The sequence below is a fragment of the Myripristis murdjan genome, chromosome 1 (genome assembly GCF_902150065.1).
Source record: "Myripristis murdjan chromosome 1, fMyrMur1.1, whole genome shotgun sequence".
In the NCBI taxonomy this organism is placed as follows: domain Eukaryota; kingdom Metazoa; phylum Chordata; class Actinopteri; order Holocentriformes; family Holocentridae; genus Myripristis; species Myripristis murdjan.
This window is the reverse complement of record NC_043980.1, coordinates 4,065,787-4,090,994: the sequence shown is the minus strand read 5'-3', so window position 1 is coordinate 4,090,994 and position 25,208 is coordinate 4,065,787. Positions and strand designations below refer to the sequence as shown.

Sequence of the window (25,208 nt, the reverse complement as noted above, 5' to 3'; positions counted from 1 at the left end):
CATTATTTATACGCATGTCCCCTTTGCTGTAGCCTTATTGAGTCCGGAGGAAGAAAAAGAAATATAGAAATATAAACTAGCAAAACGACAAAAACATATGCATTTAATCAGTGAAATCCCAAATCTGACAGTTATGAGGTTATGAATGTTTCTACAGTGTTTAAAATAAAATATGCACGCAAGAGAAAATGAAAGCAATGTAGTGACTGAAAGCAGTAAAAAAAAAAAATTGCACGGTAAAATTGATAAAAAGAGAAAAATATATAACTGAAAGATACAAACCAGATGTGCAGTCCGCCTCCGCTCCGCTCCGCACGCGCTCTCCAGCTGAATGAACGAGCCTGCGAGGCGCGCTCCCGCAATAACGCCCACCACACACACACACACACACACACACACACACACACACACACACACACACACACACCTCTCTCATCCATCAGCAGCAGACCCCTCAGTCGTCCACTGGGTTAATTAAAGAGCCCAGTCAAACTCAATGAAATATAATTCAGCAAAACTTTACTGTCCACCAGAGCGGACATTTGTCTGCGACCACAACAAACACCGAAGAGAGACACAGCCAATCACATTTATGACTGCATATCCGTCTATGTTAAAAATAAGTAATAATAATTATTTAAAAAAAAAATGTATACAATACAATTGAATTTAATTAAATAATGAATAAATAAGTAAATGCAAGCTGTGCGGTAGGCTACGATACCAAAGGAAGAGAAAATGAGCAACTAGAAAGTTTCTGCACACATTTTGAGTGTATATCTAGGCATCATTAGCCTCCATCATCGTTAATATCACCATCATCTTCATTTTCAGCTGCTTAGCCCATCTGGAACCGGGTCTCGGTGGCAGCAGCTGAGGACGTCAGCCCAGATGGTCTTTCCCTGGCCACCTCCACCAGCTCCTCCTGGGGATCCCGTGGTGTTCCTGGGCCCCCAGCGTGTCCTGGCTCTGCACCGGGGCATCTTCCCAGGTGGACGAGCTCAGAACACCTCCACCAGGAGGCGGCCATGGGGCGTCCTGACCAGGGCAGTTGCTAGGGATTCTGGGCCCCCTGAAAGAATATCGGTGTGGGCCCCTCTACCCCATTCACTGCCACTTTTTTAACTGTGTGTGGGCCCTTAGAGTTGTCATCACCTTTCCCCCCTATACGACGGCCCTGGTCCTGACTAGATGCCCGAACCACCTCAACTGTGGTGTTTCAGTGAGGAGGAGCAGCGGCTCCACTCCGAGCTCCTTTGGGCAGCGGGTGTGTAGCTGTGCAGGGAATCTGGGGCTGAGCTGTCACCTGCTGGTGAGCACTGAGGGAGAGGACGAGGATGAAGAGCAGCACCACGCTGTTGGTGTCAGGCCAAACTGTTTTCCTAGGATGGTGATGTTACATTTCGGGCAGGCGTTTCATTCTGTTGTCATTCTGTTTCATTCTAGGAAACTAAAACTAGCTGCTGGGAGGAGGGACCAACTCTGAATGTTGTTTTTACAAACCACAACACAGACAAATCACACTCATTCTGCCTGTAAGATCTTGTATTGTTTGTCTTTCACCAGATAAAACATTTATTTTGGATAGTAGGCCTATAGGCCTATACCTGTGTGTGTGTGTGTGTGTGTGTGTGTGTTTTAATATTTCTGTCTGTAAATGAGCAATCCGCCACTTTTCTCTTCACTTTTGGACACCACAGAACATTCTAATCGATGCATAAAACAAAGAGCCATTAAAATGTGTTTGGCTATTTTTCCCAGTTTGAGCCTGAAGAAGGTTCAGTGCAGCGGCGATACGAGCAGATACAGACTATGGCGGTGACGGTGTTGCACAAAATGGGCAAAAAATAAATAAATAAATAAATATTTTCAAAGTTTTTAAGCCATTCAAATTTAAAGGAAGTTAAAGGATTGGTTTCCCCAGATGTTCTTTTGTTTCGTCTCATCGGGCTCTGATACTCGCTTCGTTCCAGCAGCGTCTTTGTGATGAAGGGCTCTAATTTGCTGTTTCGCTGAAGTGAACTTCACTCGGTGGTTTCCTGCGTGTCCCAGGATGCTGCTCGCTGTCCCCCTGCGACTGTTCAATGCATTTATTCATGAAGTCTGCAGTACCCAAAAGAGTATTTAAACATGAGAGGCGACGTGGTGGCCGGGCAGGCTGAGAGAAACCAGGACACAAACAGAATTCAGACACCAAAATGAGGAAAGTTTCATAAATAAGATAAAAAAAAAAAAAAAAAACACATCCGAGGGAGGAAATTGAGAGTTTTTTTCTATTTCTCTCTCACATACACACACACACACACACCTATACACTCAGTGAATAGGTGTATACACTTTTTCACTTTTTCAGCTCCACCCGTAGGGGAGAGTGGGGTAATTTGTGCCAAGGGGCAAGTAGTGCCACCCTGTTATCTAGAAAACTATAGAAGAAGTTGGTCATGTGACCACATATTTTTGAAGAGGCATCCATTTCACTCATCCTGCAAAGAAGGGAGACACATGGCTTGAGAGGAAAGCACATTTAAGTTCAAAAAACCTTTTTTTGCCCTCCAAAGTAAAATTTCTATGATCGAGGTTTTTTGATTGCTGTGTTTGAACAATTATAGAAAACTTTGAAAACAGTTCACACAGGTTTTAGTACTTTAGTAAGCTACACCATGAGTCTATACAGTTAGCATGATGTTAGCTCAAAACAGCTGGGGGATGCATTTTTTTCAAAATGGTGGGCTTGGGGTAATTTGTGCCAAAGGGCCTTGGGGTAAGTTGTGCCAATGGCACAGCTTGTCATTATATACTATATATTACTTTATTGTATTTTATTGTTATTGTACATTATCTTCTTACCTTTGATCACTAAAACTATTCAGATTCAGATGAAGATGATGTGCAGGTGCTCATTTTGGACTTTTTATTTTGTTCTGGGTATGTGTTCATGTGGCGCTAGACCTCTTTATAGAAAAGTGGCCTATGATCGTGTTAAAATAATGAATAAATGTTAAATAAATAATTTTGTATTGAATTTGTTTTGCTTTTATATAGCATTATCATTTGTGAGATTAAAATTATCTGTTTTACTTCAATTATCAATGGCACAATTTACCCCAGTGTATTCTCTCTAATGGCACAATTTACCCCGCACCGGGGGCAAGTTGTGCCACAAAACCACTTTTTTTTCGAAAGCTATATTTCTCAAACAGTTTATATAAGATCCAAAGTGATTGTTCCCAGGGATGCACAACATCCTAAACTATATGTGCATATTTTAGTTGGAGGCATTACTGTAATCCCCTTGCTTTAAAGGCACTTTAAGTAAAAATTGGCACTATTTACCCCACTCTCCCCTATAATCAAATCTAATCCAGCTGTTGTGCCATAAAGTTTCCTCTCCTGCTGCCTATAATGCACAGGTTTTCTTGTTGTCACGGTAACAGAAGTGTTCATTCACTTCTGTGTTTGGCATTGAGCTCATAGTTAGTGCTGCTGTTGGACTGGACTGCACTTTATTGAGATTCTATATATTCTGTCCACCATCATTCTATATAAATAGGGAGGACAAAAAAATAGAAACACCCAATATAATGTACTCCTGTACAAGACCTCTGCAAAGTACAACCTCAGTAATAAACACAGAATTAAAGTGACACATTCTGCACAATGTCAACACAAACTGAACATTATAAACTTTGTTAAAAGGTAGAATTGATGGCAGAGCTGCTGACCTGAACTGCATTAAACTGGACAGGTGGACCAGATAAAGTGGACACTCAGTGTTTTTAATACAACACACTGACCTCGGGGAAATGGCCGAGCGATGGATGTTTGGCTCTTTTCTGTGATGGAACAAAAATACCTCCTGGTTGTGTGAGCGCCAGCAGCCGAGCAGCATCACTCCAGTCTGATCCAAACTCACATCCTGGAGTGGAGAAACAGCCTGTGTGTGTGTGTGTGTGTGTGTGTGTGTGTGTGTGTGTGGTATCTGAAAGCAAAACAGTTTAACTGCATGTAGATGTGTTAGAAATGTTCGAGGTAACTTTAGCCCATTGGCTGTGTGTCTATTGAACTCTTCACTGCAAGACAGCAAGTCTCCAAAAGGAATGGGCAGATAATATTAATAAACACAGCTGAACGCAACAATTCACAGAGTCCAAGCGCAAAAGTCTTGGACTCAGTATGACCTTCAGAAGAACATGAAAACATGCCACACTGTTGGAAAGTGGGACTTGACCACTTGGGGATTTAAACCCAGGACCTGGTATCCCCTGAGAAGGTGACTTCTGAAATGTTCGGTATATTTTAAATGCATTTCAAAACTTTGATGAAAGAGTGTTTGTTTATGTGAATTATCCTGAAAAGGTCACATTCAGGTTTATTTAGAGCCCAGAATCGCTGACGGTCAGATGATGTTGGCATTACAAAGAATGGGGAAAACACTAATGGGAAGCATGAAAACTTGAGGTTATGATCCATAACCCTGGTTCTTTGATTCATATGAGTGAGACGTCTCACTATGGGAACCAAGACTCGACCCTCAGAAGCATTTATCTCAGTTCTGCCAATCTTGATTGTACACAGCCGACCTCTCCAACAAGAGCATGGCCTCAGCTGTCAAAAGTCAACTTCAGGACGGCCTGCACAAGATAGATCAGTGCCCCCTACCAGGGAAATTCAATTCAGAATGGAGGAGGAAAGCTACAAGATCATAGCGGTGAGCCAGCAACAGCAAGGTAGATGGACCACTTGGGAGGCCGTGACCAACAGGACCATCACTTGGGCTGACATGTGGAGAACACCCCAAGCGAGACTCAGCTTCCTGATTAGGGCCACCTATGACACACTCCCCAGCCCCCGGAACATGTACACCTGGTGTGGCACAGAAGAACCCTGCCATCTCTGTAACTCCCCAAACCCAAACCTGAAGCACATTCTCTCTGGCTGCAAGACAGCGCTGTCGCAGGGCAGGTTCAGGTGGCGGCACGACAGAGTCCTGCGCAAGCTGGCGGAGGTACTGGAGACCCGCAAACAGGAAGTGAACAGGAGCAACCAACCCACAGCTCCGAAGTGGATCCAGTTCACCAGGCCAGGAATCAAAGCACAGCGCGGCACCAAGACAGAGCGGTTCCTTCTGTCACTAGGAGGTGAGCATAGACATAATATACGTAGACGCCTCACAGGCTGCCGCTGCCTATTGGAGCTGACGTAGCAGCGTGGCCGCCATCTTGGATGGGTCTCTAATGCGCTCCCACTGCATTTATTTCTACTGTATCCCCAACTTTAATAATCCATAACTCCCCGAATTTTTACCCGATTTTCCCACGGTTTTGGTTTGTTACAAACAGCAGAGTTTCAGTTATGATACAGGATGCTGTCACACATTAAAAATACGTACTTTCATGCTGAAAGACGTTGTATTATAACAAAAACATATGGTATGGCATATAGATACATGTATAAATGAATTAATTTTATAATTTAAAAAAGAAACAAGTTTGATTGTTCATTTGAATTTATTTCTCTCTCACTCACTCACACACAGAGGACATCACTGACAGTCTGACCCGTCCTGTCAAAATCATCAGGCTTGAAGTGCTCACTACAGAGCTTTGACGACTCGGTCGCAACAAAACCCTCCCGTCTTATAGCAACTTCCCACTGCCTTCAGCCTGTATCACTGGGAAACCTTTAAAAAGAAAAAGAAAAAAAAAAACAGCAAGAGTCAAAGAGAGAGAGAGAGTACCAGTTCCTGCTGTAATAACGTTATATGTAAGTAACGATGATATAATATTATAAATGCTAAAATAACCAAAATTATTGTTCAGTCTTACTTCTGAAAGGTAATCCCACGCGATCTGGTTTAAATCCTGTGCCGGTTATTGCAATTATAAGCTGCACAAAATACCGGCATTTTTGCTAGCTCTCCATTGACTCTGGTTGACTCTGGTGCTAGCCTAGAGTGAAGAGACCCATCCAATATGGCGGCGACGCTGCTCACGTTCCAGCACATCATGAGGCGTCTACGTATATTATGTCTATGGAGGTGAGTGGCAGCTAGCAGCCGACCTCATCGCCAGCTGAAATTCCCTGAAGAGATCACGATGACAGCCCTGCGCTGATACATTGTGCGACCCTGCAGCCTGCGCAATGGCACCGTCGGAGGTGCGACAGGCAGAAATGCCAAGCAGGCAAAACCACCACCACCTGTGCTTATATCTATCATCAGTTCTGTCAATCTTGATTGGCTGGATATATACACTCATCAACCATAACATTATGATCACCTGCCTAATATTGTGTAGGTTCCCTTTTTGCTGCCAAAACAGCCCTGACCCGTCGAGGCGTGGACTCCACCAGACCTCTGAGGGTGTGCTGAGGTGTCTGCCGCCGAGACGTCAGCAGCAGATCCTTCAAATCCTGGAAGCTGTGAGGTGGGGCCTCCATGAGTCGGACTCCATGTTCAGCACATCCCACAGACGCTCGATTGGATTAAGATCTGGGGAATCTGGAGGCCAAGTCAGCACCTTGAACTTGTTGTTGTGTTCCTCAAACCGTTCCTGAAGCATTTTTGCCGCGTGGCAGGGCGTGTTGTCCTGCAGAAAGAGGCCACTGCTGTTAGGGAATACCGTTTCCATGAAGGGGTGGACTTGGTCTTCAACAGAGTTTAGGTAGGTGGTCCGGTGGTACGTGTTTAAGAAACATCCACATGATGGCAGGATCCCGAGTTTCCTAGCAGAACTCAATGCATCACGCTATCTTCTTCCCATAATGCATCCTGGTGCCCTGTCTTCCCCAGGTAAGCCACGCACACACACCCAACTGTCCACATGATGTCAAAGAAAACGTGATTCATCAGACCGGGCCACCTTCTCCCATCGCTCCGTGGTCCAGTTCTGGTGCTCATGTGCCCGCTGTCGGTGCTGTGGGCGGTGGACAAGGGTCAGCATGACCACCCACACCTCTCTATCAGAGCCAGCATGAGCCTTTTCAGCAGTTTGAGCTCTCGTGTTGGATCGGACCACACGGGTCAGCTTTTGCCGCCCATGGCCCTGTCTTCAGTTCACCGATCTTCCTTCCTTGGACACTTTTGGTCGGCTCTGGCCCCTGCAGATCGGGAACACCCACAAGAGCTGCGGTTTTGGAGGTGCTCTGACCCCGGTCGTCTAGCCATCACAACTTGGTCCTTATCGGAGTCGCTCCCATTTTTCCTGCTTTCAGCTTCCAGGACAAAATGTTCACTTGCCGCTTCATACGTCCCACCCACTGACCGGTGCCACTGTTACCACATAATCAGTGTTACTCACTCCGCCCGTCAGCGGTCATCTTGTTATGGCTGATCGGTGTATATGAAACGTGTTCATTGTTTTGTTTTGCTCCCTCCTTCGCCAGGACACTCCTGTAAAACAGATCTTTAATCTCAGTGAGGCCTTCCCGGTCAAATAAAATAAAACGAAATAAACAAATAAAAGATGTCTCCTTGGGGAAAAGACCTGCATGGGCCGCTGATCTGAGACAAGGAAATCTCTACGTGCCGGACAATAAAAGCTGCCCAATCTCATTTTACAACGGATAATAAAAAACAAAACAAACAAGTTCAGCATTTAATTTGCATCTTCAGGTTCGTTAGAGCAGCCGGATATATCGATGGTGATATTTCATATGAAACCGATCTGATCTTCTCATGGAGCGGAGGGGGTTCAACACGTCTGACCCGAAGTCCCATAAAGCCGCTGTCACCTGACTGATAATTAACGGTTTACAGAGCGCTCAAGTGTTGTTCAACCGCCTACAGCAGCCCAGGGATCGATATTTCTCTTCTGGCCGTATATTTCTGTTGAAAACAGTATTGATGGAGCCGCCTGTTGATGTTGAAATACTGTTTGGTCCGTGCCGGCGGACAGAAACAGCTGAGCACAACTACGACGGTGTATCTGGGCCAAATAGGGAGAAGAAGAATTACAGAGCCGGAGGAGGGGAAAAAAACGCAGAATTTCAGAGGTTAAAGTGGCAAATTTACAAGAAAAAAACTCGAGAAAATGAGTTTTATGAGAAAAAAACTCATAAATTTACAAGAAAAACTCAGAAATTGTGAGATTTAAGTCATAAACGGATGAGAAATTTTTTTTTAAGATGCTAAGATAATAAAACCACAAATTTACAGAAAAAAAGGACATCAGCTGCAGGCGTGATACACGGCAAGCGGCAGCAAACTGAAGCCATGTGGCTCCTTGACCACAAAGAAAGTTTTTTTTTTCCTTCTCAGATATTTACCACTTTAATGTCAGACATCTGAGTTTTTTCTCAGATTACCTCCCTCTTGCAGCTCTATAATTTTTTCCCAATCTGCTGTTGTAGCACAGGAGAGCCGATGTAATGAAAATAAAAAAGATTTCTGATTTCAGTTGTAAGACGTCAACTAAACAAAGCACTTTGACTGGATTTGCTCTGCACTGAAAGCCTGAATACATCAAACAGTACAAATGCATATAACACGACAAAGTGAACTTCATAGGAAGAGACGCTTCTTTACGCTTCCAAACATCCTCTTTTTTTTTTTATGGAGTCAAATCCATAAAAAGGGCATAACATTTAACTATTCATTATGCAAGTGCTCACATTTCTATTTGAACTACACAGGACTGTAATTTAAATGTAAATGCACTGCAGCTGCAGGGGCTGGTTAAGAGAAAGTGATTTTTCATGAAGGCCATGTGTGTTTTTTTTATACATTAAATAAAGAAATGTACATTGCAGATCGTGGCACATGGGTTCTGCTGTGATGGGAAGTTCAGAGACGTAAGAACAGATAATAACAGAGTGTGTGTTATTCACAGGAAGAGGCTGGGAGGACCTGAGACACAGCAAAACAAGCTGGCATTTACACACTGCTCATCTTCATAATGCTGACAAAAAGTTTGTTTTTAGATTCCCATCATGTTCACTCCTCATTAGTCCACTGTACATGCTAATCAGATATAGTTTGTTAGGCTAAATTGAATCTTGATGTTCAGCATAAATGCATGAGTGTGTATATTTGCATGTCTACAGATGGGAATGCATGTATATATAATAATATAATAATTTCTGTTTTTAATGCTCTGTATATTGTAAAGCACTCTGGTTGTTAAAGTGCTCTATAATTAAATGTGACCTTAACCTGAAAACTGTCAGATTCACAGTGAAATGAAAGCAGCTTCACATTAAAACATTAAAATGGTGAGTTTGCAAGCATTAAGATAAAAAAAAATGAACATATTTGTACAAAAAAGTCCTTTATTATTCTGTCTTACAAAACAAAAAGTCGGATCACAGTTTTCTCTTTGACCGCTCAGAAAACTGAACAAATTAAAAACCAAACAAAAAATACAACTTCCAAAAAAAGCTGCGTAGGATTTACAAAAAACCTAAACGGCAGCAGGATCCCAGCAGAGATCCGCCCGCCCGCCCCCCTCCCTCCACCCTCAGTCTCTGAGCCTCGGCGAGGAACTACTTCTTGGCGTAGGTGATCTTCATGGCGCAGGTGGCCGTGATGCGGAAGCCCTGCAGCGCGTCTTTGGCCACGCCCGCCTGCGCGTCGCTCTCAAACTCCACGAAGGCGATGTCGTGCTTTCCGGGGACGAGCCGCACCTCTTTGAAACCAGGAAACCTGAAAAAAAAAAAAAAAAAAAAAAAAAAAAAAAAAAGTCACACCTTAAATTTACGATGCGTTCAATCCACGGTCGTGTGTGGGAAACTAAGCTGATCCTGCTAAAAATGAACTCCTGACATGATAAACAGACTTTTGCAGAACTAAATCTGATCACACACACACACACACACACACACACACACACACGCCGCATATTGACTTGAACGATGCTTCTTTTCACATTTGTTTGAATTGTTCCCGTAATAATCTGCGATCACACTGGGGTCAGGTGTTATTATTTCAAATGAGTTCTCAAGTATGGGTTACCATAGTAACCCAGTATGTCAATGCTGGTAAAAGCCTGTCCTGCCCCTTGACTGTTTGACTTCCGCAGATGTTTTATTAGTTGGTGAATTTCACATCAGACCAAAGTGCTCTTGACATGTTAGCTATTTTATGAAGCCCGCTCACACCGTCACACCGGAATAACACCAGTTATTTGTTGTCATGGTAACAGCAGCTGTTGGGAGCTGCTCCTCTGAATGCCGCCGGTACAGTGAGCTTAACCCTGTTGCTTCCCCACTGGGGAAATTTCCTTCCCCGGGGTGAAAATGTCACCAAGCGCGGTTAAATTTGCACCGAGCTGAAAATGAATGAGAAACACCCGGGACGAAAACGTGAGTGTGGAAAACACCTGAAGTTAATTTTTCCATTTTAAGCGTTTTGCAACATTTGAAGACGCGAGGCATGCAGAGCGTTGGTGGAGCGGCTGCTCCGGGCGTGAGAGCAGAGTGGTACGTGGTGTGTATGCGCTCTACATATGGAAAACTAAACCGGTCCTCTATTAACACCCGGGCCACGCTGGTTCCCTCTACCTGTGTGTGACGGCTGCATCGCTGCAGGTGTGTGTGTGTGTGTCTACACAGACCGCAGTGCTGCTATTAACAGCTCTGTCTCTTTACACTAGTTTGCCTGTAATTTGTAACAGAGCAACACCGGACCAAGACTGGTGTGTTCAGCATCCCCAAAAACCCACACAGGCGCAGATGCTAAAATTGTTTGTAAAAAAAAAAAAAAAAAAAAAAGATTTTTTTTTTATATCTGATATCCACGGAGTGTCACTTCCTCAGCTCCAGCTGTCCAGTCTGATGCAGTTCAGCTCAGCAGCTCTGCCATAAATTCTGTGTTTATTACTCAGGTTGTAGTTTGCAGAGGTCTTGTACTGGACTGCATTATACTGAGAGGCGTTTCCAATTTTTCGTCCTTCCTATTTATATACAGTGAGGGGGGGGCAGAATATTGGAAACAGCTGTCAGTAAAGTGCAGTCCAGTCCAACAGCAGCACTAACTATGAGCTCAATGCCAAACACAGAAGTGAATGAACATGAGCACGATGGGAAATAAACACTGCGTTTGGTGAATAACTCGATTCTGATTTTTAAATCGAAGCTGACTGAATTACTATTAATTCGAATTAATAGTCCTTGATTTGACCCAAGAGGTTATTCAATTTCAACTTTAAATTTTAACTATGCATTCAAATTAATTTCATTTTTATTTTATTTAAATTTTATGCTTGTGAGCAAATTACTCCCAAACCTCTTTGTTTTGTGAATCATATTGACACAGAATAAAAAAATGCACTGAAACCAATGCACTGTTTTCAGTTCAAGTCAAGATTTTACAATTTGCTGCTTTCTGATTTAGCACAGCAAGTCCTGAAGGTTTTGTTGAAAATCCGTTCAATATTGCTGCTATCTTTCATGACAGGAGGTAAGACAGAAAGACGGCATTTAGAAGAAAAACAAACGCTGTGCCAAGATTAAATTAAAGCTGAAATCACAGGGAGAGCAGAGAGTTCTTCGGACGCTGCAGAGTCTGAATAAAGGTTTCAGAGCAGAAGACTGGACCAGGGAAAGCACCTGAACACAAGGCAGGCGCTGGAGTGTGTGTGTGTGTGTGTGTGTGTTAGGGTATAGATCAGGCTGCATATTTTTGTCTGAACCCGACCTGACATGGGAGTGTAATAACCGAATATGACCTGAAAAAGCCGACGAGTTGCCTTCAGTGTCACCACGTAAACTCCAGCACCACACAGGAAGCTGCCCAGAACAGACGGCGGGTCCATAATTTTTCACTGAAATATATAACGTCTAAATTTTTGTCTGGACCCGGCCCGAGCTGTCGGGTCCTGACGGGCTCGGGTCGGGTAGCAGCACTCAGGCGTGTGTACTCACTGGTTGAAGAGCATGGACAGCATCATCTCATTGGTCTCCTCCGGCAGGTTACTGAGGAACAGGATGTAGTTTGGCGGGTTGTCTGGCACCTGAGGAGACACACAAAGGTAATGAAGATGATAATTCTCCAACTCTGAGAAGTTACAAAGTCATTCAGTCACAATAAAACTAAACAAAAGCCAACAGAAGTAAAATGTCAAGCTGTTAAATGCCTGGACTTGTTGGATCAGTTTGAAATAACGTCCTCATCGTGAACTCACTGCATCCACTAAACTAATGATCAGCTTTTACATGTGTAGGTAACGTGTGCTGTGTGGCTGTAAGTTAGCCTCCACTTTCACACTCAACCTAGTCCACGTGAACATCAGAGGAAGAAAACAAGAGTAAAATAGATATAAATCAACTGCATATATGCTTGTCCCAAAAAAACAAATTTCAATCATATTTCTTAATTAAAAAAAAAATAATAATATGACTAAAAAAAACTCCCACCACTTTAGCTGAAGGTTTGAAAAGGGCTCCTCAGGAATGTAATTGACCTTGTAGTTTTTTTATTATTATTTTTTAAATAAATATCTGACGGTGGTGATGAATATCTGGAACACATTTTGAGCAACCACAAAATAATAGTAAATATTGTTCAAAACCCATCGTTTGTAGTTTTTAATACATATTATGATGTACTCTTTCATGTGGTAAAGATATTATTCAGTGAAATTATTACTTTTTGTTGTTTTAATCAAGTTGAAATGATTATCTCCTATCCGAGGACAACTGGTTTTGTAGGCCATGGGCCAACATATAATCATTAAATTAATACAAATTAAAAATAAACCTATGAAAAAACCTTACAAATGTGCAAAGGACCCCCTGATTATGCCCTTGATTCTTTTTATTCATTAAAATGTTGGAATTTTCCAGGAGATATAGCATTTTTCTTAGTGGGACATGATTTATCCAAATTCTCAAGAATCAGTGGTATGTATTTTCTCAAAGGGGTTAACTGAGCCATATAGCAATGACATCAATCACATCACATCTACACAGGGTTAGTGGTTTGTTTTCCAGTCGACAGTCTTACCTGCACTGCTGGTGTGTGTGTCTGTGTGTTGGCCCCCTGGAAACAAGACAGAGACACAAACACACACATCAAGACAGAGAAACACACTTCCATCAAACAGGACAAGGTGATGTTTTCAGTTTAATGTCCCTGCTGACTGGACCCTGCAGAACATGCTCACACAGGAGTAACAAAGCTGTAATTACACCAAAACTATGTAAAGAGTCTCTCTGATGCCGGTGTGTGTCGGTGCAGACGCTGAGCTCATCTCCAGGCAGCTTTTAATCCCAGCGCTGACATGAGGATCTCTGGGCCTGTTCTCTCTTTAAACATGTATGACAGACGCTTTCAGCACCTGAGTGTAAACAGTGAATGTGGGCCTCTGACGTGATCAGCCAATCGGTGATCATGTGTTTGAAACATGTGCGAGTCGAATGATTGACAGGATCTGCTCACCGCCGCCGGCTTCTTCGCCGCGTTCATCACCGCCTCCTGGGCCGCCTTCTTCTTCTTCTCCTTCTTCTTGTCTTTGTCGCCGTAGGTGCCTCTCATCTTGGAGATGACCTCGGAGTCGGTCTTGGCGTACTGGATCCGCTGCAGACAGACGGGACAGGGGGCGTGAGAGAGCCGGAGCGCCGCTCACCTGCAGGGAGGCTCCAGCGCGAGGAGGCGGCTTGTGTTTTTGAGGGGAAGGTACAAGTAAATTACACTGACATTTTTCATTTCTGGGTTTCATTTTTTTCCTCCGCCACCCGCTGCTGACAGATTTATACTGCAGAGTGACGGGAGCGAGAAAAACAACCTTGAAGCAGATGAGATGAACGCTTTCTGCTGAAACGCGGAGCCATTAGTCTGCTCTGACAGAGGGCCGTCGTGTTGGAGCGCGCTCGCCCAGCAGGGAGGAAGAACAAACTCAGCTCTCTAGCAGGACTTGACATTTCAAACATTTCCATCTGCTACTGCCCCCCCCCCCCCCCCCCCCCCCCCCCCCCCCCCCGCCCCCCCCACCCCACCCCACCCCAAAAGAAATCAGCTTTTGCAAATGAGAAAATCAAACCTGAGCACCTGCGCAGGTGGAAAGTTCACCTTCTAACCATGATGGCCACACTGCAGGTTTCCTCTCTGTGTCCTAATTACAGCTCCCACTTTGGTTTTGAGTCGGGTGTCAGAGCAGCGGGGAACAGGATTCAGGAGAACTCAAGTCAACAACTGTACGAGCGCACAAACAGGATCTGAAACACTCTGAAGTCATTTTGACTTGCAGCAGAGAGGAGGCGGTGAGGATGAGGAGAACGAGCAGCTGACAGGACATTCTCCTCCTCCTCCTCCTCCTCCTCCTCCTGCGTTTCCAGCGGCTGCCAAATGAACTGACATGATTTCTGAAACGCGTAAGAGTTCAGCTGTTATTTCCTCTCAGTAACAGCATCTGATCTCTGCTGAGCCAAAGATTAACCTCATGTGTCACCTGGGCCTGAAACTGTCCTCAAAATATTTAAAAAGTGTAACTTTGGTCTGTAACAATGCATTTTTTGCATTACGTTTTATAGCCTGTATTGATTTTATTTATTTATTTGGCAATTTTAACTTATGATTGACTTTTTCTAACTTTCCAAGTGTATAAAGCCAGTATGTTTTTTACATATGTATACAAAAAACTATCTATCATTTTAAAATATGAAAATAAGAAAAACAAAACAAAAAAAATAAAGAAATAAAGAAATAACATTGGCATAAGCTATATAACATAAAATAAATTTTTAAAAATGTATGGATATTTTAAAGTTAAAAATAAATCTAAACATATATATTGTTTTTAATATAGAAAGAGTCTGCGCTTTCAGACAAATAAATAGAAAATCGCATCTTCACAGACTAAAGTAGTGATTTTTGTGGGGTAAAGAGGGATGTTTCACTGCGGGAGTGTTTCCCTGGGACTCTCAGCCTGCCTGTGGGGTTTCTGTGAGGATCCGTATTTATTTCTTCACACCGGTCGCGGCTCGGCTCTGTGTGCACTCTCACCATGGGTTTGTTGTAGAAGGGGAAGCCCTGCAGCTGCCGCAGGGCGTTGGTGGCTGCAGCGAGCTCCTTGAACACAACGAAGGCCTGGCCCCGCATCTTCTCCGTCTTCAGGGCCACGATGTCCACGATCTGTCCGAACTGGGAGAAGAGCGCGTAGAGCGAGCGCTTCAGCTCTGCGGGAACACAAACCAAACGGTTAAACAGCAGCGAGACCTCAGCCGGGCAGCTTCTGTCTGCACGACTCAACAACCTGATCTGTGTTTTCTGTGTCCAAACCCATCGTGTCTAACTGGACACAACTCAAGGTAAACACATGTAATGTCAACATCTACCTGCAGTATCTGACATTACAAGAAACTGATTTCAGTTTATTGAAATGGGACTTATTTTTGGATTCATGGTGTTCCAAAGGTGCTGCAGCTGTCTGTATATATCTTAGTGAGATATTTAATTTTAAATCCAACTGAAAACTTGTGTATTATTTTAGTTTAAAAATGTTTGTCTGGAAAATTCATTTCTATATAAATATATATCAAGTTGTAGCTTAGACAGCAACTTTATGTAATAGCACATACTAAGAGTGCAACTGATGATCATTTTAACTGATGAATCTGTAGATTTACTTGATTAATCAATTTGACTATAAAATATTTAATACAGACAGATATCTATCAACACTTGTCTGATAAGCTTTTATCAGTAAAGCGATGTGTTCAATGTGGATCTTTAGTGAGAAGCAGCTACAAAAACAAAAAACAAACACACACAACTTTCATATTCTAATATGAAATGGAGACAAACAGATATTATGTGCATTTGTGAAGCCGTGACCAGCAGATGTTTGGTATTTAACTTGATAAATGACTAAAAGTGATTAATCAACAGTATCATCAATTATTTTTGGGGTCAAATGACTGATTGTTTCGGCCCTAACACACACACACGTGTGCAGAGACGCCTGCAGAGATGCTGTGATGTGTGAATACGGTCATTCTATCTCACCGCCTGATGCAGTTTGACAATCAGCTGTTCCAACACATTTAAAAGTGACGCAAAACGATGGGGTACAGGAGCGCTGTGAGGCTCCCAATCAGACAAATGAGAATCAGGTTCTCTCTGGAGAGAATTAGATCAATGAAAAATATATTTAAGTTTGTCTCCTCATTAAACAAACATCCTGTGTGGAGTGTGACCAGCAAACTAAAAAAAAAAAAAAAAAAAAAAACATCCAAGGCACTCTGTTCCTTTGAAAAAATCCTTTAGTATGACTTAGCCGGCCATCTTCATCTTCCTCATTCTTATCCATATAATAATAAAGGCTTTTTGATATTTTTTTTGAACAGAACAGTGTGACTTGGATGTTATTTAACTTTCCCTTTCGTATTCCACACAGGATGTTTAACGGCCATTTCCAATAACTTCCACTGTCGTCGTTTCTTCACAGGTGGGGAGTGAATTCAGCGCAGATCCAAAACGACGCAGTTCCCACTCGTCACTTGTGTTTAGTTTGCTGTTTAATGAGTTACAAGGCAGATGGGAAAAACATGAACCTACCAGTTTGTGTCTATTGCTGTGGCAGCCAATCTCCCCCACCTACATACACCACTGTGCCTATAATGATCACCTCCAAGAGTTCAAAACAATGATCCTGAGGTATATCCAAGTTAAATAATATAACACATCAGTGGTAAAGACACATGGCTGCTGCAGGATGTTTATTCAGTGAGGAGACAGGCGCTACTCGTTGATATTTTCCATATTTAAATGAGATTTCTGAGTTTTGGGGTGTGATTGTTGTGTCTCAGCCTCACATCTGACAACCTGTGACTCCACTGTCAGAGGATGAATGAATGAATGAATGAATGAATGAATGAGTGGGTGGATGGATGGATGAATGAATGGATGGATGAATGAATGAATGAATGAGTGCACACGTACCGTCCTTCTTGATTTTGTCGTTGATGTTGTTGATGTAGATGGTGTGGTTGGGTCGGATGTCCATGCTGGATTCTGCTAAACACAACAGCAGGGTCAGAGGAGCGAGCATGACGTCATCCTCCTCACCTCCTGGCGCGGTAACAGACTGACATAACTTTCACAACTTAGATGACAAAGTGACTTTCAAACTGTTTATCTCCCATTCAGACAGGTGAGCCATGTTGGGTCCTTCGCCTGGCTAACGGCAGCTAACATGCTAACATGCTAACGGCGGCGTACGTTCACGTTACGCCGCCGTTAGCATGTTAGCATGTTAGCTGTCGGGCTAACTAGCCCACACGACAGTAAATACCGGCCTCACTAACCCCTGCTGTGGCTTCAACGTGTACATGACGCCGGAACTTATTAACTGTGCCGCGACTTCAGTTAAAAACCACAAAATCAATGTTAAAAGTGTTTAAATGTAAAAAACAACTTAACATTACCTGTATCCCCTCTCTCTCACGCCTCAGTACAACAGGAGCTGTGGCGCCGGTTCTGCTGCTGCTTTAGCAACTACAGCTCAGTGCTGCCGCCAGCAGGCTGGGAGGGGAACTACACGCCCACTGAGATAGATAGATAGATAGATAGATAGATAGATAGATAGATAGATAGATAGATAGATAGACAGATAGATAGATAGATAGATAGATAGATACACTACTCACAAAAAGTTAGGGATATTCGGCTTTCGGGTGATATTTCAGGATGAAGCTAAAATGCATTATAACCTTTACAGGTGAACTTCATGTGACCTTCTGTAAACTTTTGAATGCACATGTCCAACTGTTCAGTGTTTCAGTACTTTTTGCACAAGTTGCTGTTCTCTAACAAGGAGTTTAACGGCAAAATTCACATCAGGTGTTTGATGCTCCAGCTCATCGAGGTCGTATCATTAGGGAACGGCTGCTGGAGACTGGGGTACCTCAGATGGAGTGGCCTGCACTTTCTCCAGACCTGAATCCCATAGAAAACCTATGGGATCAGCTGAGTCGCCGTGTAGAGGCCCGGAGCTCTGTACCCCAGAACCTCAATGTCCTGAGGGCCGCCCTTCAAGAAGAGTGGGATGCCATGCCTCAGCAGACAATAAGTCGACTTGTGAACAGCATGAGACGTCGTTGTCAAGCTGTAATTGATGCTCAAGGGCACATGACAAGTTATTGACACTGACATTTTTTGTTGTGGTATACCCACCACTGTTGTTGGCTTTTGTTTCAAGAAATTGTTTGAGATGAGGAAATCACCAGTGTATGCTTCTACTTAAATGCCCTACTTTCATGATATAATATCACTGTAGCGTGAACTTTTTACATTTTCCATAAATTTCACCCAAAAGCCAAATATCCCTAACTTTTTGTGAGTAGTGTAGATAGATAGATAGATAGATAGATAGATAGATAGATAGATAGATAGATAGATAGATAAATAGATAGATAGATAGATAGATAGATAGATAGATAGATAGATAGATAGACTCTGATCAAGCTTACACCAACACTGCTTTCTAAAAAAACAATCAGGGCAAATCAGATAATAACACAATGTGAAGACACTGGGAAGAAGAAACTAAAAGACAAAGTAGATTAGAAAGTTATCTGGCCCTAAAAAGAGGTTATTACACAACAAAATCATGGCAACCTAAAGAAATCAAAAGAAAACTAAAGAAAAGTTACTTCGACAAGTTCAAATCTGACATTTCAGAGAAGGAGACAGGACAGATCCTGCTGCTCAGTATGTATCAGCATGCCACAACACACACACACACACACACACACACACACACACACACACACACACACACACACACACACACACACACAGGACATATCTAATTAATAATTGACAAATATTAATCTTAATGCTTACTGATATATTTTTTGTATTGTTTAATGTTTAAAGGTTATTATGTCAAAATATTTGAACAAATTGTACTTTTGTTGCTTCGGCAACATTATTCTTGTAACCTTCATGCCAATAAAGCCTTTAAATTTGAATTTGAGATAGATAGATAGATAGATAGATAGATAGATAGATAGATAGATAGATAGATAGATTCAGCAGGTGGCGGTGTGCACCTTTAAAAGTTGTTTTGCGACCCGACAAAAACCCACAGAGGAAGACGATTCGCGCTGGCGGGTCTCCTCCGGGCTTCCGTACTAACAGATGTCTTTATCACGTGACGCAGCGGCGACGTAACAGCGTTCAGCCACCGTATGCTAACCAGCTAACAGGCTAACGGTTGCTAGCCAGTGGACATGAACGGGCGCCGGGTCACAGCCGGTCGGCGGCTCGGACACACACCGCGACACTGACCCCCAGCCTCCGCGGCTCTCCCAGAGGAAGGTCCCCGCTCCCCCCCGGCGGATTAACACTTCAGTCTGCGTTTGGTTTTGTCAGTTATCTCTCTCTCTCTCTGCTCAGAGTTACACAGTCTGGCTCCGCTAGCTCATTAGCCGCGGTGAGAGCGTCCGACCCCTCACAGCCAGCCGGGCCACAGAGCAGGACAACCGGCATGTGCGATGGCATCGGTCCGAGTGGCAGTCCGGGTCCGACCCATGAACAGGCGGTGAGTGTGAGAGACGAAGCGGAGTGAATTAAAGTCCTCTGCCCTGTTATTACCCCGCTGAGCCGCTGTGCATGTTGCTGTTGGTTTGTGGTGCTAATTCAGGTCAGGATGCGGCTCTGCGGCTGCCGCTTACATCAAATGATCATTATTATTATTATTATTATTATTATTATTATTATTATTATTATTATATCAGCAGCGTCTGTAAAGAGCATTACAGCTGCGACACAGTGAGGAGGCTCCACTGACTCCCAGACCAGCTGTTTGGTCGGTGCAGTCTGGGCTCTAACAGCACAACACACACAACACAGCCTCAGCCTGGCTCTCATCCAGCTGCAGCTTGTGAAAGCAGGGTTTTTTTTTTTTTTTTTTTTTTTTTTGGTAAAACTCAAACCAGAGTTTGGCCTGCAAAATGTGCAAGCAGCTTGTTTTCTGTTTTCTGTTGTCTGCTCCCAGTCTGACAGGTGCAATTATACACACTTATGTAGGAGACACATGTTTTAAGCGTCAAAGCCCTTTAACACAGTTTCTGCCCGCAGAGATAACCTCATCTTGCTTTATCTCAGAGCCTCACAATGGACAAGCTTGGACAAAAAGTGGAAAAGGTAGTAAAAGTGGGAGAAAAATGACTTAAAAGTAAAAGTCCTGCCTTCCAAATGTTCAGTAACAATACAGAAATATTCTCAGTGAAATGTAGTTCGGTGTGAAAAGTAAAAGTAGTCTGTTGTGATGAATTATTGATCTATAAACCTGTAAGGAGTATTTTAATGTTTGGGCTCCATATCCTTTTGGTTCATTTCAAGTCTTAACACTGCATCATATTTGGTGTTTTGCATGGTAAAGCTGTATATTGCAAAAAAAACAAAGTTCTTTGCAATGAAACAACTAATGAAAGTAATGAGATCCAACACTTAAGAAATACTGATAACAACAGATGACTAGAAACTCCAGCGATCAGATAAATGCGCAATAAAAACATAAAAGATTTCCCTCTGATTTATAGAGCACTGGAAAAAGTGAAAAGGTAAAAAATAGTAAAACACAAGAGTAAATGTCCTTCATTCCAAATGTTCCTTTAGTAAAAGTCCAGCAGCATTCTCAGTAAAGTGTACAAAAAAAAAATTTGGATAATGATTTCTCTCAGTGAGTTAAATTATCACTGCATTAACCTGGAAGAGGTGTTTTAATGTTTTGCTTTGAAAAGCCTTTTCTGCAAAGTAAGAATACTAACTTTATTTGTATCACAGTTACAAAGTACTTTACAATAAAACAAATAATGCAAGAAGTAAGAACAAAAACTGAAGAAATACTGATTAAAAACATTTAACTAGTACCTCCAGCCATCAGATAAATGAATGTGCAGTAAAAAAAAAAAAAAAAAAAAAAAAAAAAGATTTCCCTCTGAAATTTGGTGCAGGAAAAAGTAGAAATCGTCACTGAACGTGTGTACGGCTGTAAAACTGTAGCTCGTTGATTTCCACGTCTGATAATGATGTGCAGCACAGACGGCTCACACAATTACATAATGAGCTGGAGTGATCGTGTCTGGCTCTTAGATAATACACACACACGCACACACACACACACATTTTGATAGCTGTGTTGATGATAATGTGGACTTGATTCTGGTTGGTAATAGAATTGAGAGCGTAGGTTCTTCTGGAGGCATCGAGTGATTGTTTTACTGCTGGTAATCAAACATTATGGAGGTGGTTCAGCAGCCTAAGACAACATCCTGGGTGGAGACGTGTTGTTCAGGTGTAAGCAAACATTTACCTGACAGAACTGACTGTGCATGTTTCTAATTTAATGTGATTAATGTTGGATCACAGAGATAAAACACAAAGTGAGAGTTTGTCCCAGGACTGTCTATATTATATGACTATTATATTCAGAAACGAGAAAAGGAATAAAGTTTTGGTTAATTATCTGATGGAGCTGAGGAATCATTCAGATAACAGATTCTTCTCTCAAGTTCGCAGATTTTTAGATTTTTATTCTCGGGAGCTCTGCACTGGGACGCCTGTTTTATTCAGCAGAATATTTGAGTCTCAATCCCCACGACTGGATGATAGGGACAAAATCAAACATCACAATGTCTTTGATCAAATACCTCTTTTGATATTGCAAGAATGACTGTTGGTGCTGTCATAAGATATTTATACATGAGATTTTTGCTAAATAATCATCAGTAATGTGGATATGATGACGAGGAAGGTAGAGACAAATAATAAAAGAGCTACAACAGTCTAACAAGCTCAGAGAAGATCAGTTTTTTACTGTGATGCAGCTTTTAAATCCAGGAATCAGGTATCACAAGATTACAATCTCTGAAATCTGGTTTCATATCACGATATTGATAAAATATCGATACACCGCCCAGCGCTTTGACACGCCGTGGTCGACTGGTTTGTCAGTGGCTGATGCCGGGTGGCTGATGGCTGATGGGTAATTTTGAAATCATGTTGTTGTTGTTTTAAAGGGAGAAGGAGGCGCCGCAGAGCTCACATGACAGGTGTGAAAGTCCATTTAGAGGCAAAATCCTGGAAGTCCTGCTTGATATTAATCATTAAATGATGCAGACAAACATGGAAAACTGCAACAACTTATGTTGTAGCAGGGTTTTTGCATCTGATTAAAATACAGTAATTTAATAATAATGATGATGATGATTATAGCAAATGAGACACAAAATTGCTGAACTTAGGCTAAATGCACATTTATTTAACACAGATGTTATTGTCTGCATTGTCTCTGTTTGCTTAAGTAGATCTGCACTTCATTAAAAATTTAAAAAAATGTATCAACTAAATAAATGACTACAGGTAATAAAAATAACGGCTTATGAATGAAAAATAAATATGTGTTTACTGTATTTTTTATCAGCAGATGAATTCCACAGCAGCCGCACCGACAGACAGTTTGTGTTTATCGGCCTCGTGAGCACAGATATCAGCTGATTATCTGAAAACGTCAGATATCTCCCCGACCGATCAGCTGATTGATTAATCGGTCTGTCTGCGGCCTGCAGGAGACGGCTGCTGTGTTTTCACCTCAGTGGAATCCAGTTTAGGAAAAAAAAAAAAAAAGGGCTTTTACTCAGCACCAATAGTTTTAAATGGAGGATCAATTTCTTCCTGCTAGAGAAAATGTTTTGTGCCCTTTGGTTGTCTTGAAATCTGTCTCTGTCTGGAGTGCCATCAAGACAGATTTCAATATTGATCGTATTTGGTTGAAGGTGATAATAAATCGATTTGGATCTGACGTGAACAAATCCTCTAAAAAACACCGGGAACTTGATTTTTTTTTTTTTTTTTCTAGACAAAGGTGCACAGACAGTTCATGTTGTGAGATGAATGACAACAAACTCAAAGATCATTCTAGTATCAGTAATCAGGTTTTTGCTCATTGCAGATTAAATTCTCCCCTCTGATTCTTCATGAGTGTTTCATGAATAAATGAATATCATGAAGACAGGTTTCTCCAGGTTTTACTCCTCTGTTATGTTGCTTTTTATTGTGTCTTTTTTCATCTTTTGGTGTTCAAACGTTCTGTGATATTGTCAATGTTGGTATTGTATTGAGTGGAGTCGTGGAAACTTTTTTTTTGCAGCCGTTTCCAGAGAAAAAAAATGATGCAAGTGGATGTCAACATGCCAGACTGAAGTTGTGCAGATGTTGTTTATCGAGCTTTGTTTGACTCTTGCAGGGAGAAGGACTTGACTGCAAAATGCATCATAGAGATGGAGGGAACCAAAACCAGCATCACCAACCTGAAGGTATTTCTGCTTTCACGTTTACAGTGACTGGGGATGAAAAGGAGATTTGCGGCGGAGCGTGTTTGTTCACATGTTTGGTTTTCCCGCAGATCCCCGACGGCATCACCGGGGACTCGATACGCGAGAGAACCAAGACCTTCACGTACGATTTCTCCTACGACTCGGCCGACTGTAAAAGCACCAACTTTGTCTCTCAGGAAAAGGTAAAACGAGCCCCGCGCTGGCCTGAGACACTCCCTCCCTCTTTGTTTCTCTCCCTTTCTCTTTCTGTCTTTGTTTCTGCAGCATGTGCACTGTAGAAAACAGATTAAACACAAATCAGCTTATTCCATTCAGAGGAGGTTTCATTTCGTCTGTTCTTTTCAGATTATCAGTGGTAACAAAAAGCTGGAGTCTGGGTCAGAGCGTGGACTCGTGGTCCTCCTGATCTGGGCCAGAACTGTTTGCTGCTGATAGTGTGTGTGTGTTTGCTCAGGCCTCTAACATGACTCGGCGTCCACGTGCAGTCTTGTCATACGCCTTTTCGGATCATATTACAGCTGCGCGACATCGATACTGAGCTGCTCAGTCATGTGAAAAATGTTTGCACTGATATCCATGTAAACAGAAGACGACCTCAAAGGAAAACCTGGATCCAGAGCAGGACTCATACCAGGTGTCAGGCTGCATTCGTTTAAATGAGACCTGCAGGGGGGCGGGTTATGTTTTTCTAATGTCAACATGAACCGAGTCGACACATGGATATTGTAAATCACTCAATTTGAAGCTGACCAATTGCAATGGCTTATGAACATAACACATAATGTAGAATAGCACTGCAAAAACTCAAAATCTTAAGATTATTTGTCTTATTTCAAGTCAAAAATGTCTTATTTCTAGTCAAAATATCTCATTACACTTAAAATAAGACATGATCACCTCAGAAGTAACTTGTTTTTAGACAATTGTCTCTTGTTTCAAGTGAAAATTTGCTTGTTTCATTGGCAAAATTTGTTTCTTGTTTCTAGCTCATTTTCACTTATTTCAAGTGAATTTTCACTTTTTCCACTGGCAAATTTTGCCAATGAAACAAGCAAATTTTCACTTGTTTCAAGTGAAAATTGTCTAAAAACAATTTACTTCTGAGGTGATCATGTCTTATTTTAAGTGTAATGAGATATTTTGACTAGAAATAAGACATCTTTGACTTGAAATAAGACAAATAATCTTGGTAAGATTTTGAGTTTTTGCAGTGAGCATCAAACAGAAGAGAGAGATACAGCAAATATCCACTCAGTGTCACTTTATCAGCTCCAGCTGTTCAGTCTAATGAAGCTCAGGTCAGCAGCTCTGCCTTAAATTCTACCTTTTAACAAAGTTTATAATGTTCAGTTTTTATGTCTCTTTAATTCTGTGTTTATTACTGAGGTTGTAGTTTGCAGAGGTCTGCTACTGGACTACATTATACTGAGGGGGTGTTTCCAATTTTTTGTCCTTCCGTATTTTATATACATGAGGGGGGACAGAATAGTGGAAACAGCTGTCAGTAAAGTGCAGCACTAACTATGAGCTCAATGCCAAACACAGAAGTGAATGAACACCTCTGTTACCGTGACAACAAGACAAGCTGAGCATTATAAGCAGCAGGAGAGGAAACTTGAATCAGATTAGACTGTATAGATGGACCCGATCAAGTGGACACTGACAGTAAATTGTCTTTATTGTTAGTCAGCATATGCCTTTTCTTTCTTTATTCTTTCTTTATTCTTTCTTTGGATCCCAATGAGCTTCCAGAAGTCGCTAATCTTCCTGGGGTCCATAAAAAAACATCAACAATAAAAACAAGCAATGATTAAAATCACTCTGTATCACAAAAAACAGAAAAAGAGAAAAATACTCACATATAAATAAAAGTCAGGTTTTATTTATGTGTTTGTTTGAAGTGTGTTTACTCATGTCTGATGTTTCAT

The 25,208-nt window shown here is 42.0% G+C and overlaps 2 protein-coding genes across 8 annotated transcripts in view; one reads left to right on the top strand and one right to left on the bottom strand.

Moving 5' to 3' along the window:
* Positions 1 to 9,249: 9,249 nt before the first annotated feature.
* Positions 9,250 to 17,450, bottom strand: snrpb2 (small nuclear ribonucleoprotein polypeptide B2). 2 transcript variants are annotated; one of them, XM_030064463.1, is made up of 7 exons: positions 17,362 to 17,450; positions 16,877 to 16,948; positions 14,939 to 15,111; positions 13,376 to 13,513; positions 12,941 to 12,976; positions 11,860 to 11,948; positions 9,250 to 9,640 (listed from the first exon to the last, which is right to left on the bottom strand). In XM_030064463.1, exons 2-7 carry the CDS (start codon positions 16,938 to 16,940, stop codon positions 9,481 to 9,483), a joined length of 660 nt encoding a protein of 219 aa, XP_029920323.1. In that variant the 5' UTR covers positions 16,941 to 16,948; positions 17,362 to 17,450; the 3' UTR covers positions 9,250 to 9,480. The 2 variants fall into 2 exon arrangements, with proteins under 2 accessions (XP_029920323.1, XP_029920331.1); XM_030064471.1 differs by having other exon boundaries at positions 16,877 to 16,951; positions 17,362 to 17,410.
* A 1,627-nt stretch (positions 17,451 to 19,077) lies between these two features.
* Positions 19,078 to 25,208, top strand: part of kif16ba (kinesin family member 16Ba) — a 38,216-nt gene continuing 32,085 nt past the window's right edge. For 3 of the 6 annotated variants that reach the window (XM_030051678.1, XM_030051670.1, XM_030051663.1), the window contains exons 1-3: positions 19,078 to 19,481; positions 23,190 to 23,259; positions 23,349 to 23,462. In XM_030051678.1, coding sequence (XP_029907538.1) covers positions 19,435 to 19,481; positions 23,190 to 23,259; positions 23,349 to 23,462 — 231 coding nt within the window. In that variant the 5' untranslated portion in view covers positions 19,078 to 19,434. The remainder of the gene's footprint in view (positions 19,482 to 23,189; positions 23,260 to 23,348; positions 23,463 to 25,208) is intronic. The other 3 variants (XM_030051656.1, XM_030051647.1, XM_030051687.1) reach the window with 2 other exon arrangements.

What these genes read in the sequence shown, in the direction of transcription:
- snrpb2 (XM_030064463.1), bottom strand. Translation starts at nt 16,940, where the DNA reads ATGGACATCCGACCCAACCACACCATCTACATCAACAACATCAACGAC. An exon ending in CCTTCTACAACAAACCCATG is followed by an intron (nt 13,514 to 14,938) that starts GTGAGAGTGCAC and finishes GTCTGTCTGCAG; the next exon opens with CGGATCCAGTACGCCAAGAC. An exon ending in CACACACACCAGCAGTGCAG is followed by an intron (nt 11,949 to 12,940) that starts GTAAGACTGTCG and finishes GTGTCTCCTCAG; the next exon opens with GTGCCAGACAACCCGCCAAA.